Consider the following 16549-nt stretch of genomic DNA (forward strand, 5'->3'; position numbering starts at 1 on the left):
TATTAATTGTCACACATACAGCTTATTACCCGTCCTCAGAGACATTTTTCCACACATACTATTGTCTCTTTACATGGTCAGACTTTAAAACTATCAACACTAGCTATTTCCTTTAGAAAAATACTAGTTTAATCATTATCATGGTGGAGATTTAGGGGGGAATGTTCATAATAATAATTGGAGTGGAAACTGTGGCATTTACGTCAGAGTCATTAGTTACTTTACACATCAGGCTGGAAGACAGTTAGACTGACCAAAATAATATTTACGTAAGCCTCTCTCTGGAGTTTTCGTGTTTAGCTCAATGAACACTTGCAGGGTTCAGCTGCTGCTTACATTGAAGTGTGTGTGCCTGCCCACCTCACTGCATGTATCTCAGGAGGGATGTTAACAGACTCATACTGTAACATCATCTAAAGAGGGGAGGGTCAGCAAATGATGCTCAAAAACTGTAAATTTTTTAAAACTTTGATCATTATATTCATATCGAATCATTTTTTCACTTTGATCGAGAAATGGTGCTGGAGGGAGAATGGTGTGGATTGGGTGATGATTGATGACAGATATGAGGTCTGCTTGTTTATGAAGTATTATACTTTCCTTATGAGTGTGAAAATATTGTGAATGTCTATTAACACCTGGAGAAAGCATTCCCAGTCAACTCATTGGCAGTTGCTCACTGATGCATAACCATTTTGCTCATGGGCATTTAGTTCTGAGCCAATCACCTGAGCCATAAATGCCATGTGACTAATTACTCTGGAGACATTGATTGGCGGATGGCGCCATAAGAACGCACACAGTACCAAGCATTTCATTAGCAACTATCATGAACTGTAATGACAAAACAGCTTTCTTTCTTTTCTTTCTCTTTCTTTTTGAAAGTCATAAAAATGACATTTCAACAAAATATTAAGTGCCACAACTGTGTTCAGTGTTTCTTCAAATTAGCAGAATGATTTCTGAATGATCAAAACTGGAGTAATTAAGCTTTTCCATCACAGGAATGTATTACATTATATAGATCTTGACCTAAATGTACTATGTACCTGATGGAAATAACATCACAACATTTATTTCCATCAAGAGCTGCATAAATTTTTGGTCAAGATCTTGTATTGACAATGCAAGAGTCAAGTAAAGTCTACTCCAGCAAATCCCAAAGGCTTTCCATGAATTTAAGGTCTGGATTCAGAGCTGCCAATTCATGTGTGAAACCGTTCTTTCACAGTTTGAGCCTGATGAATCTTGACATTGTCCTCCTGGAATATGGCCATGATACGTCATACATGGTTGTTTAAGAAAGGAAAAGCTACACACTCCATCAATTAGGGTTAGAAGAACTGTTGCCAAACATGTAACATGCAAGAAATACATTAATCACTGCAATAATGATCCAAATAGACTTAAGCATTTGCCTGTTTAAATCCAAATGGCGAGTTATTATTTTGTTTGGCTGGGTAGTGTATAAAAGTATATTCTGCATCTACTAGCAGGGGCTAACTTTCCCATGCTAACTGTAACGCTGTGATGTACTCAGGAACAGACTGAAATCCAAACAACACTTTAATAGTAACACTCAAGAATCAGGTAACAGGCAGGGTAACTCATGTTAACACAGTGTAGGTATTACGGTGACCGGACCAGGAGTGCAGGAGAAGGGACAACTTAGTGAACATAACGAGGATAACTACTAAACACAGTTGATGCACATGAACTAATAATGATGGTAACCAAGGAGACGGATGAGTAGCGGGAAACTGAACAAAGAAACATGTGACAGAAGAAAACACTCAAAGTCCATGAACAAAACTAAACTGAAAGTGACACTAACTAGCCAAACTTTAACCCTTTGGAACCTACAAGGAATGCTAGAGAGAAAGAATGTGATAGAATGGGGAGTAGGGATTACTATAAGGCTGTTTTTAAAACTCTCATTCTCATTGCTTTTGCCACGGTCTAACATACTGAAATACTGAGTTTTGAGGTTTGGTGCGTTTCCATGCAATGATGCCATTCACCACACTTGTTCACAGCGCAGCGTTTTTCCACAGGCTCTTCTGCACGATCTGCCTTTACTCCCCAGGCAATTCATTACAGTCTCTCGGTGGTCAACAATGAATGTTGCATCAAAAATGCAATTGCACCCCTGGTTGCCATTTAAGCGGGTGTGTCTGTTTATACTTTTCATTACATTGCATGATTAGGAACAGAAGTCAATTTTACATGCCATTTCAAGCAGCACTACCCATCCTCATGTAGTCGCTTATTTAAATTTGAAAACATTTTTTAAATGAAAACATCCAAGGATAGATGAAGATTGTCATTTTCAAATGTTGGCTGCTTTGGGTCTGTTAGTACAGATTGTTGTGGTACTGCTGCAGAGGTGGAGAATGCAGGTATTTGCTATTCTCAGAGTGTCTCGCCAAGTCGCTCTCTCCATCTCCCTCACTCTCCATCTTTTGCGTTCTCTCTATCTCCACCTTACCCTCCATCTCTCTCTCTTTATATCTTTTCCTTTCTCTTTCTTTCACCCTCCGTCTCTCTCCCTTGCCCTCTCTCTCTCTCTCTCTCTCTCTCTCTCTCTTACCCTCGCTCTCATTGGGAGACGCCTGTGGAATATAGTCATCAGCATGAATTTTTTTCCACTCTCTGGAAGAGACAAACCCTAACAAACATGTAGTCAGCTGTGCAGTGGCTCTGTCTTTCCCACAATAAAAAAACAGCATGAAAACATCACCTCAGCTTTGGCAATCCACTCTTCAAAGTCTTAAAGGAACATTTAACAGCCACTCACGACAATACTTATATTCAAATGCAGCAAGTGATTCATTTCTAACAGGTAGATATATATATTATCCAACATGTCGCTAAGCAGATATATTGGTATTTAAAAGATGCTGCCTGAGCTATTGCCATAAACATGACTCAGCCATGCCTCATGAACCACAGACGGAGGCCGGAGAGCGTGGAAGAACATTCCGGATAAACATCACTTGTGTAATGGAGATGATGTGGTTAGTTGTCCTACACAAGCCTATGGTGTCCTTGTTGACCTAGTATTGATATGTGCCCTATACAGTACATGCTGTAAATCAGAACCTGACAAATGCATTTTTCAAAATACAAGTCACTTTTTGGAAGTTCAAATAAGATTACACAATATCTGTATATGCATGAGCAGAGTTTAAAATAACAGGATGAGCTAAATGTTTTTTGTGTGTTTGTGTGTAGATAGGAGGAAATACTTAATTTAATTGATTAATTTTTACTTTATTGATTCATTTTTTCGTTTAGTGTTCATGCTGACAAAATCTGCAGCATATTACTCACTCTCAGTGTTATAATTGTCATAATTAGATTGATAAAAATGGCTGCTATTATGAAGTGAAATATTAACTAAGTACATTTTTAATGCTTAATTACACCTTAAATGGAGGTTGAAAGCCACAGAATGAACTCTGTCTATGTCTAAACACAACACAGGTGGGGAGTGATTGGTTAATATTCGCCATTCGCTTGAGAGCATTTTTGCTGTATTTCCTATTGAAACAGGATTTCAATATAAGAGAAGAGGAGCTAAGTCCTACGTCAGATGAACTATTCCTTTAAGTGGACAAAATGATTACAGAAGTCCAGCTTACATCAACAAATAGAAGTCTGTCATTTTCACCGGAAGATCAAGTTATGACGTACTGATTAAACATTATGAGGTCAATAATAATAATAATAAAAAAATAAAAAAATAAAATAAATTAAATAAAATAAAATAAAAAAGAAGAAACATGGATGAATCATTCACAATAAGATATGTGACCCTGGACCACAAAACCAGTAACACGTAGCACAGGTATATTTGTGGCAATAGCCAACGATACATTGTATGGGTCAAAATTATTGATTTTTCTTTTATGCCAAAAATCATTAGGATATTAAGTAAAGATCATGTTCCATGAAGATATTTCGAAAGGTTACCTCCCCTTTTGTCTTCTTTTGCCCGCAAAGAGAATTTGGCCCGCCCATGAGAAAATGAGCGGCGCGAGCGCGATATTGTTTTTTCCTCGCGAGACATAATGGCTTGCAAACGAGCGAAGCATGGCAGTTGCTCAGTGTTTGGATGTACAAATGAACACAAAAGTATTTTTTTTGTTCCTTCATCCGAGCCTCTGAAGAACCAGTGGGTTATGTGAATTTCTGATGTGTAATTGTTCAAGTTCAGACAGATAATCTTTCTCTCAAAGTCGTTCAATAGGCTACTGTTTATGCATCAGTGAATAAACGATCAACTTCACGTCGTTTCTCTTAGTAGGAAGAAAATAATCTTACTTAAACTGTGATTAATATATAGAAAGCGATCAAAGAACAATCCCTTTCCAATCGCCCAAGCTGTCAATCACACAGCGCGAGTTTATCTGGACACTTGCCAAAACTCGTTATGAAATCAATGACGCTGTTACGCTGCACATCGAAGCTCTTACTGTACTTACCTCATGTTTGCAGTGGTGAAATCATTAGTGAGAGTGCAGAAACTGTGTTGCAATGATAAGATCTTCATTCATGCGATCAACAGGCTGTCATCTGCTCAGTGCTCATCACTGCAACCTTTTATGTGATGGGAATAGATCTAAATACTTAAAAAACTTCTCACGATTCGTTAATCAGCTGTAATAGTAAAAATGTATAATAGCTGTAATAGAAAAAGTTTTCGAAAGAGTTCCACATGTAATGCTAAATATTTCATATGCAAGCATGTCAGCCAATCACAGCAGTGGGCGTTTACACTGAAGTCTCACAGCAGACATGCCCCTTCAAACAGAGCGTTCAAATCAGAGGCTAAAATCAGGCTAGGAAATATGCCTTTTATTTCTAAATTATAACAACTTTTGATCTAAAAAACATACTAACATTATAAGGGCACCCCAGGAAACATTCTAAAATAATAAAATAATCCATGCAATGGGACCTTTAAAGGCGATTTTCTCAATGTTTAGATTTTTTTGCACCCTCAGATTCCAGATTTTCAAATAGTTGTATCAGCCAAATATTGTCCTATCACAAACCATACATCAATTGAAAGCTTATTTATTCAGCTTTCAGATTATGTATAAATCTCAAATTTAAAAAAATTACCCTTGTGACTGGTTTTATGGTCCAGGGTTACATAATATAAAATGCATTCACAACTAGATATTCATTCCATGCAGACTTTAAAGGGCTTGTGCCCACCTTTTTAAGGGCCAATAGGCTTTAGTTGCATCATGAACCATGATTTGTTACTTTCTATACATTTTTTAAATCAGAAATCTTTATAGTGCAAAATGGATAATACAAATGTTGGTTGATTTTTCCTGGAATAAATAAATAAATAATACAATTTTAAATGTGTATTTCTGCCAAACATATTTTATTTCATATTTTATTTTAAACGTGTATTTCTGGACTAAAAGCTACTCAATTACACAGCTAAACTCTAACCCAGGCAGGATTCCACACGGCTCAGATGTGGGCCGGATCTGGGACGACACTATGTTGCTGCCTGGGAAATTTGATATTTTTGGGTCTTTAAAATTAAGTCACAATGAATTTCAGAGAAACAAAAAAACATAAAATAAAAAATAAAGAAGAAATATATTATAAACTTGCCTACCATGAGTGAGCATTAAAAAATAAAGACCCTGGAATAACAAATCATAGGCTGCGTCCAAAATCGCATACTCTCTTGAGTAGGTATTTATTTTGAATATGTAATTACTTAATGACTTCTAAAAAAGTATGTTCTATAGTATGATTGTAGTATGAATGTAATCCGGACATAGGCCTACTACATTCGCCGAGTTGTCATAATCATGTGACCTACCAGCGTCAGCTTCAATTCCATTCATAAATCCTCTCCCATGGCCTCATGGGATAGTAAAGTGTCTATTCACACTTCAGAATCTTGCCGGAAGTAGTAGGTCATCCGGGTACTTTTTACCTACTCTTTTATGAGTACTGTGAATTCGGACACACTTCTTTTGTCACATACTGTTTTTCGCCTACTATATAGTAGGGAAGTATACGATTTCGGATGCAGCCATAGTCACATTGATTTAAAGCCAAACATGATATGGGACTTGGTCTGGCCTGGTTCTTTTGTCAAATAAACATATTTATTGCTGAAACATTTTTACAATTGTTTCTAATTTGATTGAGAATGCAAATTTAATCATCTAGTAATAGTGCTCTGCGTGTTACATATTTTAGTTTTCAGTTAAGTTTGTCACTTGATTTACACAGGTCTGTAGAGTACAACAATCCGACGAATACAGCCTGCCTTCCCCTTTAAGAAGCCCCTCCTTTTCTCCACAGCAGGGGAGGGTGAGCATTATCCTGGAACAGCGATTGAAAAAAAAAAAATCCACCAGTAGACTGTTTCAAGTTCCCCCAGTAGAAACTGTGCCTGATTTGTGGCCAATGCTGGAGATGTACGAAAAGGGAGGAAAACACTAAGCGGGTAGCTATGGAGATAGACCGTTTTCCTGGCCGCTTCCTTTGACAGGTGTTGAGTAGGTTAAAAGTCTTCAAACAGAGTCCACCATGTACGCCAAAGGGAAAGGAGCTGTCGTTCCATCCGATAGTCAAGCCAGAGAGAAGTAAGTGAATTTGTGCGTTGTCACATATAGAGTAAAAACCTGCACGTTCTCTGATGTCTGCGCTGTATTGCACGAGACGGCTAACGTTACCAGCGACACTTTTACAAAGTAGTTTATTTGCAGGGTTTGTGCAGTGTTCGTTTAGCTGTTTTGATATGTTTGTGTTTATGCGTGCTGCTTGTACTCGCTTTAACGTTACTTTGTAATGCATTCAGGTAGTAGGTTTTATATGAAGATGTGTACCATGCAGATGCAGAGTTTGTGGAGGGTTCGTTTAAATGAATGCATGATGTAGATGCTCTGATGCTTCTAGTGCACGAGACATACAGAAATCCTACAGACCATGTTAAACTGTGCACGAGCAGCTTTACAAACTAGTGCAATGAAATAGTTTGATTTGATGAGTATGTTTGTGAGTAGTTTTTAATTAGTTTAAAACGCACAGAGTTACTCATTACTGTTATTCATTGATCATACTTTCACTTTAAGTTGTCATAAGTGGTCTGTTTTCTTAAATTGATTGTGTCCTATTGACTTTGTTGTCTTAAATATATAAGCTAGGGCCTTCATTGTGTACAAAGACATCCAAGTAATGATGCTTTGTTTGGCATATTATGTGTACAATGTAGTTTAAACATGGTTCCCCACAATCATTTAAAACCTGACAATCTTAGGAGACTTTAAAAGCATGACTTCCACACAAAGTTGGATATTTCTTTAGGGATGTTTATAGTTTTTAAAGTTCTGCAATGTTTAATCAGCTTAGATATTGGTCTTTGTGGAGTAAGAGGGTCTTATTGGAGACATTTGTACAATAATAAGTTGAATTGTATAGATTATGCTTTCAAAAGCACTCTCTCTATGAAATGACTTTTAAAAATCCTCATCTGGTAATTGTGGCTTGAAAGGTCGTGGAAAAGTCAGTGTAAATTCATGGGTCAAAAAAATGCGGGAACCTCATTTAAAAGAACTTATATCTCGGCTATATCTAATGCAGAGCAATCATGTGGCAGCCAACCCTTTACTGGTTTGTAAGGTTGTCCAAAAGTTGCTTTTAGTTCAGCTCATATCATAATTCAGTGATGGCTTATAAGTGTCCATATGGCTAGTTTATGACAGTGTTGTTCTCGTACTTGTAATTTTTGACTAGTTGCTTGGGTCTGCACCTGTGATCAGCTTCAGTTGTTCTGTTTAAACCTCTAATTCAGGTTGCGCTAATAGTGACCACTCAAAATTACGAGATGCTTCATTTTAGTTAAGTGGTCTCATGGATGTTAAATGACTTTTGCACGTCTAGAAATGGCTTGAATGAATGATTCACTTTAGCAAACATAGCCTAATTCCTGCTGATCTCACAGTTTGTATTCTCAGTAGTCGAGAGTTTCTATACTTCGTTAAAAGTTTAAATTACAACTTGTGGCAGAGCATTAAAACACTATAAAATGGACCATTGAAAGTGCACCGTCTCTGGCCAAAGGAGCAGATGGATTCTCAGTTTGGCAGTGTTGATGCAAGGATGTTTTTTGTCAGAAAACTTTTTAGGAACTTGTCATTTTCACCCTTTTCTCTTGTCTCGCACGTCTGTGCTGGGTGAATAATTGATAGAGGAGGGTTGAAAACATGATTTTCTAACAGTGCCTTTGTAGGACGGTTATGTGTGATTCATTCATGTTTAAAGACGGTTTTATCAGAGAGCCTCAGGCAAGATGTCAGGTGTGCTCAAGGCATACATTTGGCAGATTTCTTTGATGTGAGGACTCCGTGTGGGCTCTGTTGTGATGAGAGCAGAACGTGGGGACCCGTTTATCTCGAGCAATACATTTAGAGATTTTCCTTTGGAGCTTTCATAAGCTGATTTGTCCTCGCCTTGGTTCATGTCTAATGAAAAATGTCACATCCCTGAGCAAACCCTTTTAAATGAATGTTACTTTTACCTTAAACTTATTTATTTTTCCTCATGTCATTCCAAACTGTTATGCTGGTAATTTTTATGTGGAATGCACAATGAGACATTTGGAATAATTTCCAATACCTGTTTTCCGTACAGTTGCATAATAAGTAGTCTGTCAAGCTCCAAAACGTTGTAAATGTACCATGAAACTAGTCCATGGTGGTTTAGACTTATTTATTTAAAATTCTAATGTTAGACTTTTTTGTTTTTAGTTGATTTAGTTTTTATATTAGTTTTAGTTTTTTTAGGGCTGTCAAAGTTGATGCACTAGTATTAGTATAATTTAAAAATGCTGAACTGTGTTAAATGCAGTCCAGTGTTACTGCTACCTAGTGGCATTTCTGTGTTTGTTTTTTTGTGGGTGGTAAATATTTCAGTTTTCATTAGAAAATCATTTTGGGTCAGTAAGAATGTTTTAATGTTTTTTAAAAGTCTCTCGTTCTCAACATTTAGCTAGTTGATTAAACCTACAATACTGTGAAATATTATTACAATTAAAAATGACTTTTTCTAGTTTTCTATTTTTATTTTAAAATGTAATTTATTCCTGTGATGACAAAGCTGAATCTTCAGCATCATTTCGCCAGTCTTCAGAGTCACATGATCCTTCAGAAATCATTCTAATATGTTGATTTTGTGCTCATGGGAAACATTTCTTATTATTATCAATGTTGAAATCAGTTGTGCTGCTTGGTGCTTAATGTTTTTGTGAAAACATGATTCATTTATTTCAGGATAATTTTGCTGAATAGAAAATTCAAAAGAATAATAGCATTGTTTCTGAAGCCATATGATAGCTGTGTGCGAGTCATTTTTCAAATCAAATAATTCATTAAACTCACAGTTTTCATGATGTCTGATCACAAGAGTCGAAACCCATGACGCTTGATGTTACTGACATCCAACATGCTCCTATTTGATTTGAGACAACTTAAAGAGATAGTTCACCCAAAAATAAAATGTACCCCATGATTTACTCATCCTCAAGCCTTCGGAGTACAGAGCAGTGTGGAGTACTTTTATGAAGGATGGTTGCACTTTTTTTGGCCTTCAAAACCATATCCTCCATTCACTGCCACTATAAAGCTTGGAAGAGCCAGGACATTTCCTTTTTTTATTTAACTCAGATTCTATTCGTCTGAAAGAAGAAAGTCATATAACACCTAGGATGGTTTGAGGGTGAGTAAATCACGGGGTAATTTAAATTTTTGGATGAACTATTCTTTAATGACCCTTTTTCCTTCTCTTAAAGGAAGGGGGAAAAGGACTGTGAAAGTACTATTTTGCACCTGCATTATATTGTAGGCCAAGCAGTCTGACCTGTGTTTAATGTTCCCACTTCCCAGTGCGCTCGAGACTCCACACAGCGCTACAGGGAGTCATGGTGAGGCTATTTTGCAGAAAGACCTTATGTTCCAGCAGTACCGTAACATCAGCTCTTTTTACCTCACTCGCCTCAAAACAAACCCACCTATACTGCACTACTCCAACATCACTGGAGTTAGCTCTTCTGAACACCTCTGTTTGGCAAGACTTTCTCCCAGAGGGAGAACAAAAGGGGAAGGGGCTGAGAGACTCACGGGTTGTCCCCCTGGGCATTCCCTCCAGCAGACCTCTTTTCGGGCGTTTGAACAGGGAGGCTGAGCTTTAAGACGGCATGCCGCAGGCTCCTGAGGCCCCAGCCAGTGACAAGGTCTCTACCACCCCCTCCCCATCGCCATAGTATGCTTCTTTATATGTCCTGTGCTCCTCTGGAGAGAGCATACCATTTAGATTTTGCTGATCAGGTTTGCATACATTAACACCTGCTCTCAGCCATTTGAATATGAGAGAGCCTGGCATGTAAAGCCAGATGTGTTTGAATGGTGTGTAAATATAAAATATAATATATTTATTTTTTAGCAGTACCTACCAGCTAGGTCAAGTATTGCTATTACTACTATTGCTTATACATTTCAAAGGAAGATTTCTTACTCATAAACTTCAGCACATAGGCCTAACGTTTCTTAAACCAGTTGTGCTTCGAACATGAACCTCAAATTATGCGGCTTGTTGAGCAAAGGTGGACTTTTTCATTTCAAAGTGATGTAGGGAGTTTTCAGACCTGTAGATCATTTGCTTTGTTTTGTTACAATGTAGCATTTTCTTATTTGTTCGGTTCGCTTTCACAAGGGAACATTTCAAAACGTACCAAAATGTGTTTATGCAAGTCACATGTGCGTAAAACTTTCCTCTTATTGGTCAGAGTTTCCTTAAGATGGACTGACAAGTTCGCTCTATGAATCATCTTAAGAAGGCAAGAAACCTGAAAAGTGCTAACTGGTAAAAATAAAAATTACAAAAATTAGGCTATAATACAAAAAAAAATCATATATTAGGCCTAATTTATAATGCAGTTTGAGCAGGAATCAAGGCTTCACCGGGACAGCATTCTTGCAATGCACGGAGAAGAGCAATACACAACATTTTAAGATTTGGTTTTCAACTGCGATAACTAATGTGCTCACTCACAGAATCAGACACACTGCTTTTTATATAACCCATTTCCCATTATGAATTATGATACCGCTTGGTTCGTTGGTCCATTGGGTCGGATTTCTTTCTCACCTCAACCGAACCGCTCCAGAGTTTGTTTTCAATTGGTCCGAGACCACCTCGTTCAGGCTATTGTTTTGGTGCGGATTGCTATTGGCGCGTTCATATGCCTAAACAAACCGAACTAAGGGACAAAACGGACCAGGTTCCGAAACAAATGCTCCAAATGAGTCAGGTGTGAAATTGTCCTAGTATTTATAATTAATTTTTTCACCTGGTTGATCATGTAGCGATGAAAAAAATCCCATAGACATAAAGGCATAGTTCACCCAACAATAAAACTAATGTTATCATGTATTCATCCCCAAACCTGCATGACTTTGTTCCCTAAAACAAAAACGATGATATTTTATCGTTTATCGATATTTTATATGATAATTTTTTTTTCTATCTATACAATGAAAATCAATAATGTGAAATTCATTCTGCATTCTGCAAAAGAAAATAAAGAAAGAAAGATATAAACTCAATGATGAAAGAATTGTCATTTTTGGGTGAAGCATCCTTTTAACTTAACTACAGAAAAATGCCCAGTCAACCACCCATAACATCCGGGCAACAGCATATACATACATTGTTTTTAAAAAAAACACATTCAAACCATCTTTGCATCCACATTGCAACATGCTAAAATCCTTCAGAACACCTTAGAAACTACATTGCAACGTGCTAAAAACACTCATCACACCCTATCAACCGCATTGCAACGTCCTGAAAACCATCCACAACACCTTGCATTGTGGGAACGTGTTTTGCAGGTGCATACATCATCATGTTGTATTATAAAGGTTTTCTTGATTTTGATAATTAACTTAAGCATAATCTACAAAAAATGTATTCTAATTTTCAAGTACTACTTTTGTATCAATATAAAACATAGATCTGTATTGAGGTTGTTGGGAAGGATGTACTTGTTAGCGGGCTGAAATTGCTGTGATTAACTTATCTAATGAACTTGATCTAATTTATTTTGGCCGCATCCCAGCATTGCTTGTAGTGTCCGCTCTAACAGCAAGGCCAGACGCTTCTTCTTGCCCGCACCTCAGGAATGCGTCCCATCAGCTGTAATTCCCTGTTCCCATCCCTCTGTGATGTCTTAAATTGCTCGGTCTTTCGGAATCCAGAGAACCCGTTCTTGGCTCTCACACTCAATGTTCCTGACAACTCTCCTTGAAGGCGCAATTGAATGAATGGTGTTCAATAATGCATCAGGGCCAGATGCTGGTACCCTGTACCAAAGCTCACAGTACCCTCTTTCACCCAGATCACATGGGCCTCCCTTCCATGAAATTTTTATCAGCCCACTCCTGGGATTCCACAGTTTGATCCAGATCATCTCACGCTCCCTCATACTTCAGCAGATAGCAGCTGCTAAATGTTTTCTTCAAGCCCAGAGATCGAACCCCTTTGGCTTTCCTAAACTCTTGCTTATGGTAAGAGAGGTAGTGAGCTAAGTGAGTAGCAAATCGCAAAGTGGAACAGTTCAGTTATCTTGACAAAATTGCTCATTTCAGCAAGTCATTCAGAGACATGTAATGGTAGTTTTTACTTCCTCCAGAAAACAAAATAATTCCAGTGTTTTGCCCTAAATTTTGAGACTCTTGCAGTTTATTTCATAGCCAATAAATATCTGGATATGACGCACAACTGTTTTCAGAGCTCTATGTGTTTTCTTGCACTTTAGGTTCATTTGAGTCACATTATGTGTTAGCCTAAGTTTTGATTTAATGCACTTCTACAGAGAAAATGCCATGGTAGAATTATATCCTACATGTTTTTGTTTATTCTTACAGAGGTTACGTTGTAGAGATGCACCGGTCGACCGGCCATAAATCAGAACCGAACGCTTTTTGCTCCAAACACTCGAATGGCTTATAGTCTTATTTTGACTGATCGCTATTTTGGACTTGCAATCATTTCCCAAAACGTCATTTGTGTGGAAATATTACGAAGTCAGAGACGGGACACATCGAAGATGGACACAAAGAAGGGAACACAGACGTGACAGCAGAGCAAATATTGTGCGGGCACAGCAAGCTCACTGTTTGCGACGCTCGAAATATAGGAAGAAAAATATAAATAATGAGTTGGGGGTGAGGGTTTATACGAATATAATGAAGGGAACTGACTATCTTCAGAAAAGCTTTGATGTCATTTTCTTTTCCACTTATCTCTGTATGCAGTGTTTATAAGCGCTGCTTTGTGTACAGAAGCGGTACCCAAAGAAGCTGCTTTTCCATAAGCACCACCTACTGTCAGAGAGTGAATTTGCATTTTCATTCAGTCTGTCTGCTGTTTTTATTTTGTGCAGTTTCCAAAAAAACGAAATCGGACAAGAAAAATCATGATTGGTGCATCACTAGTGCATAGAGCTAAGGTCCTTAGAGGAGATGCCATGCTTAATTATATACAAATGAAAATGTCTATGAGGGACCGATGTGCTGTATGTTTAATTGAACACACTGTTGCGTACTTTGTTTACATTGCAAATATATCTGGAGTTGTGATATGTGACGCTATTGTATAGACTGTACATCTAAAACGGATTGCCCTTTACAGCCTTGTTTTCATTCAGGTAAAATTAAATATGGCATTTTTCCTGACTAAGATCTTTAGCGGAGCTTGAATGAGTGTCATGGGTGCCATTCAATTTAATACAAGGCTTTGAAATGTATATTCATTGAAATGGATTTAGCTAAATAAATAATTATGCCACAATTCGAAAAAACTATTCTTTTTCATGTTGGTTTGACTATTTTGCAGGTCACTGAGCAGTACAGCCAAACTAATTGCCCTATTCTTAGCCTTACAAGTTTAGACCATTTAGCCCAACTGGTGATGTGACCAAAATATTATTATTTTATCTTTGTTATTAAACATAAGAACAAATATGCAAATGACAAATATTAGGAAAAATACAATATAAGATACAAATGAAATACACAGACACAGTGCATCAATTTTTTAAGCTATAGAGTAGGTGTATTTGCTGTAGCATTCAAGTAATAAACAAATGTAAAAATAAAACTAGTTCAAAAATAAAACTTCACTCTAGAATTAAACTGATTAACACTGATTCTTAAAGCTACTGAAGTTATTTAGTCAAGAGCAGTGAGTGTTTTTGTTGTGTCTTTGTATTTGTATTTGATTTACAACGACACCGACAGGAATATTAGGATGATGTCACTTTAAGACCGAATGCACGGATCCAACATACTACTTACGCATCCGAACTGTTAACATAAACTACGTGATAATGTAAACCTTGTGTGTATTTGACAGTTTAAACGCAATAAGGTGTGAAAGAAAACATTGTTCAGTACTCACACGCTGTGTGACAGCCTTTTAGTGTGCGTGCACTTCGGGTGAATGCGTTCAGAAAGCTTATGTCAGAACAGCGTGAAAATTAAAAACTTTACCTGCCAAGGCTTTAAAACGCACGCAAATAATAAACTTTCATGATGGCAAAGTACTGCAATGTCACATGAGCGTAACCCTAGCATTGCCATTATATGATGTGTATGTAGTACATGGCGTTGTACAGTATGTTGGGACGGGGCACCAGAACTGCTACTGATAGAATGTGTACTGTAGTGTATCACGAGACTACAATCTTTCTTCAAAGAGCTGTATTTTTTTTATTCAAGTATATTTCAAGTATATTTGTATAGCGCTTTTCACAATACAGATTGTATCAAAGCAGCTTCACAGTATTAAATTAAAATAAAATAATACAACAAGGTTTGTTTCTAGTGGAATTTATTGATTGATAGAATAAAATTAAATATCCCCAAAATATCCCCAACTGAGCAAGCCAAAGGCAACATTCTGCCTTTTATTCCTGCCGGTGCGACCAAATATTTATTTAGATCGCGCTGGTGCGACCACAACGTTGCCAGCCAAGCAGCGAATGCAAACAAAATGAAAGCGGAAAGAAAATGCGCTACTCATTTATGCTTCACGGACCTTTACATCTGAGGTGTTTAAAGACTCTATTTGTCCATTATTTATTTCTAAAGAAACACGAAAATGTATAAAAGGCTCTATTACCTTGTATCTTACGTTATGGCCCTGTAAAAGCAGTTTTTGTAAAAATAGGCTAACAATTGCATCATAACCACGCGACTCTCTGTCGCACAGTAGAGAGATCACCGTATGGACAGGAGGAGAAGCTTGTGGGCAATCGGGGGGACGCAGGGCTGCCAACTTTTGAGTTTAGCTTGGAGTGAGAATTTTTTTTGGGGGGGGGGGGGATATTGCATCACAATAAGTGTGATTGTGATTGTCAAAACATTTGGTAACTAAATAGAATTTTATGAAGTTTAGTGACAACATGTTACAATGTTTACATTGTACAAGTACTGGTAGGATACAGTTTTTATTATTGCTTGACAAAAATTTCAAGATTTCAATTCCATTCTTGTGTTCTGATTCCGATTTTGATTCAATATTGACTAATTTGGATACATGTTTATTTTAAATTTTATAAAAAAAAATAATCTCACCTAATGCTGTAAACATAGAGGGCCCAATCTGCTGGTATTATTAAAGGTTAAAAATAACAAATTAATTTAAACATAATGGAGTTTTTGTTATAATAACAATTATTTAATGACATAAGTAAAAAATATAATAAATATGTAATATAGTGCTCAGCAAAATCTCCTCTCTAGCTATTTTTTCTATTCAGTTAACATGCTATGGTCATTAAATGGCTTTCCTGAGGTAAAGGTAACGTTATGTGACATAATTGTTCTCCTGCTGTTATATTGACCTCTTTCCGTGGTTGAAAAACACTAATTGGTCGATATTATGTATACTTTCGGTAAGTTGTACTGCGTCTTTAAATAAAAAAGTAACAGATGATCGGTTCACGTGCACTTGAACCGAGGCGCTCAGCGATCTGTCACGTCACATTTACAAGCGCCAAACGTATTTTTGTCTGAATTTCGTAATAAAATTGACGGAATCTAAGAGCTGAGAATTAGTTTAATATTAAAAGTACCTCTTTGCTCCGCAATTTTTCTGTGCGTGAGAAAATGGATGTGTGGCGTGAGAGCGTGTGAAAAGTGTCAATTGCGTGAGTCTCACGCTCAATGCGTGAGAGTTGGCAGCCCTGGGGACGTGGAGGCAAAATGACAAAATAATTAATCAGAATACTTAGAAAAAGTTTCTCCTGCTCCTAGCTCATGGACAGCTCCTACTCACACTCTCCGTCTCTGCAAGTTTCGGAAGGGAATGATTCAGATTTCTCTTGGCACAGCTACTAAAAGACAGACAGGTTGCTCACGTCACATCTACGTCGTCAAGCTCAGTTTGAGTCTGCGCAGTACGTTCAGCCATCAGGAAGTGAGTGCTTCTAATTGACTTC

At 37.4% G+C, this 16549-nt stretch overlaps 1 protein-coding gene across 2 annotated transcripts in view; it reads left to right on the forward strand.

The window, feature by feature from the left end:
* The first annotated feature begins 6405 nt into the window (after positions 1-6405).
* Positions 6406-16549, forward strand: part of LOC311086507 (single-stranded DNA-binding protein 2) — a 71128-nt gene continuing 60984 nt past the window's right edge. Inside the window, exon 1 of one of the 2 annotated variants that reach the window (XM_084119421.1) lies at positions 6406-6632. In XM_084119421.1, coding sequence (XP_083975547.1) covers positions 6577-6632 — 56 coding nt within the window. In that variant the 5' untranslated portion in view covers positions 6406-6576. The remainder of the gene's footprint in view (positions 6633-16549) is intronic. The other variant, XM_084119422.1, reaches the window with a different exon arrangement.

This window comes from Abramis brama (genome assembly GCF_963993115.1).
Source record: "Abramis brama genome assembly, chromosome: 7".
In the NCBI taxonomy this organism is placed as follows: domain Eukaryota; kingdom Metazoa; phylum Chordata; class Actinopteri; order Cypriniformes; family Leuciscidae; genus Abramis; species Abramis brama.